Below are 1,737 nucleotides of genomic sequence, written 5' to 3' on the forward strand. Positions count from 1 at the left end.
CCGTCTTCGACGAGTTCCGCTCCAATCTTAACGTTCGAGAACCTCACGTTCGGACTGCGGGGGGGGGGGGGGGGGGGGGGGGGGGGGTTGGAACACGTCATCAGGATCCCCACGGCGTGGCTAACGGCCTGCCCGAGTCCTTCTCCTCCACGATCGCATGCGCTGCATGCCCGGCTCACGTCCGTTGTGGCTCTCCCCCCACGATTCCCTCACCTCTCTGTAACTGTATATATACCCCTTGAGGGATGGAATACAATGTGTGGCGATTGCTCCATTACTTAACTCTAGCTAGCATACGTGGTCTTTTAAGGCGGAGAAATTCTCAAACCTAAATGGGTGGCCTAGAAGTGTCCACCGGCAAGGCAGCGGACCAAAATGCGCCAGAGGAATGGGTAGCTCTCTTGGAGACACGCAGCCACATGAACACTCTTCTCCGTGTGTACCACTCAAAACCTCACCTCCGCCTGTATTTCTATTTCCCCGTCCGCTCCTTCTTTCTAGGCACCAATCCTTCTTCCTCACCCAGCTGCCCAACTTCCGGAGCAAGCGAATCGCATCATGCCCGCAGTGATGAAACCCCTCGCCGCCGCCTCGCCGGTCTCGGCGCCGCCATCGCCCCGTCGAAGCGTCGCAGGTTTTGTTCTCTTCTCACTGAAGCCGTGCCATTCTGAATCTCACATTCCAGTACCTGACACGCTGCGTTTACAGGCTCGTCAGGTGCCCCGTGCCAGAGCCTGCACTCCTCATTCCGCGGCATCTCCCTGCGGTGCCGTCCCAGGAAACCGGTCCACCGCTCGCCGCCGCTACGCAGCTCCCGGGCCGCGGCGCAGGTGGTGGCCATGAAACCGGCGATCCAGTTCATCCAGGGCACGGACGAGCAGACGATCCCGGACGTGCGGCTGACCAAGTCCCGCGACGGCACCAACGGGGTGGCCATCTTCGAGTTCGACCAGCCGTCGGTGTTCGACTCGTCGGCGGAGCTCGGGGACATCACGGGGTTCTACATGATCGACGAGGAGGGCATGCTGCAGACGGTGGACGTGAGCGCCAAGTTCGTCAACGGGAAGCCGGCCAGGGTGGAGGCCAAGTACGTGATGCGCACGGCCGGGGACTGGGACCGATTCATGAGGTTCATGGAGAGGTACTCGCAGGCAAACGGCCTCCAGTTCGTCAAGAATTAAGTCACCTATCCTCGATGTGACTTTGTGTTGCCCGTGGGTTCAGTACTTTAGTTCAGTACAACTGTCGAGCTGGTAACGAAGGTGAATGATTGTACTGAGTTGTCATGTGTATCTCTTATGTAACTTTGACATTCTGTCAAATTTTAACTCTTGCCTTTAGCCGACGGAGCGCACGCGAGCGATCCGCCGCCTGCTTAATATTCCCTCGTTCCTAAATATAAGTCTGCTTAATATTCCCTCGTTCCTAAATATAAGTCTTTTAAAAAATTTCACTAGTAGTCTATATACGAAGCAAAATGAGTGAATCTATATTCTAAAGTATGTCTATATACATCCGTATATAGTTTGCTAGTGGAATCTCTAAAAAGACTTATATTTAGAAACGGAGGGAGTATGACACATGTATGCGTGCCCGTCTCTCTTTATGTAACATCATGAGTGTCGCAAAATTCTCTTCCGCAATAACACATGTTTGCAGAAAAATAAGGACCGAATAATGGCACATATTGTCTACATTGTTGTTTGTGTTGCAATTTATTTCCCGTAACAACACCCA

At 53.6% G+C, this 1,737-nt stretch overlaps 1 protein-coding gene across 1 annotated transcript; it reads left to right on the plus strand.

Annotated features, from left to right (window-relative positions):
* Nucleotides 1-362: 362 nt before the first annotated feature.
* On the plus strand, nt 363-1,345 carry LOC123440539 (photosystem II reaction center PSB28 protein, chloroplastic-like). Its single transcript, XM_045117103.1, has 2 exons — nt 363-634; nt 709-1,345. Exons 1-2 carry the CDS (start codon nt 559-561, stop codon nt 1,179-1,181), a joined length of 549 nt encoding a protein of 182 aa, XP_044973038.1. The 5' UTR covers nt 363-558; the 3' UTR covers nt 1,182-1,345.
* The last annotated feature ends 392 nt before the right edge of the window (nt 1,346-1,737 follow it).

The sequence above is a fragment of the Hordeum vulgare genome, chromosome 3H (genome assembly GCF_904849725.1).
Source record: "Hordeum vulgare subsp. vulgare chromosome 3H, MorexV3_pseudomolecules_assembly, whole genome shotgun sequence".
NCBI classification, from domain to species: Eukaryota; Viridiplantae; Streptophyta; class Magnoliopsida; order Poales; family Poaceae; genus Hordeum; species Hordeum vulgare.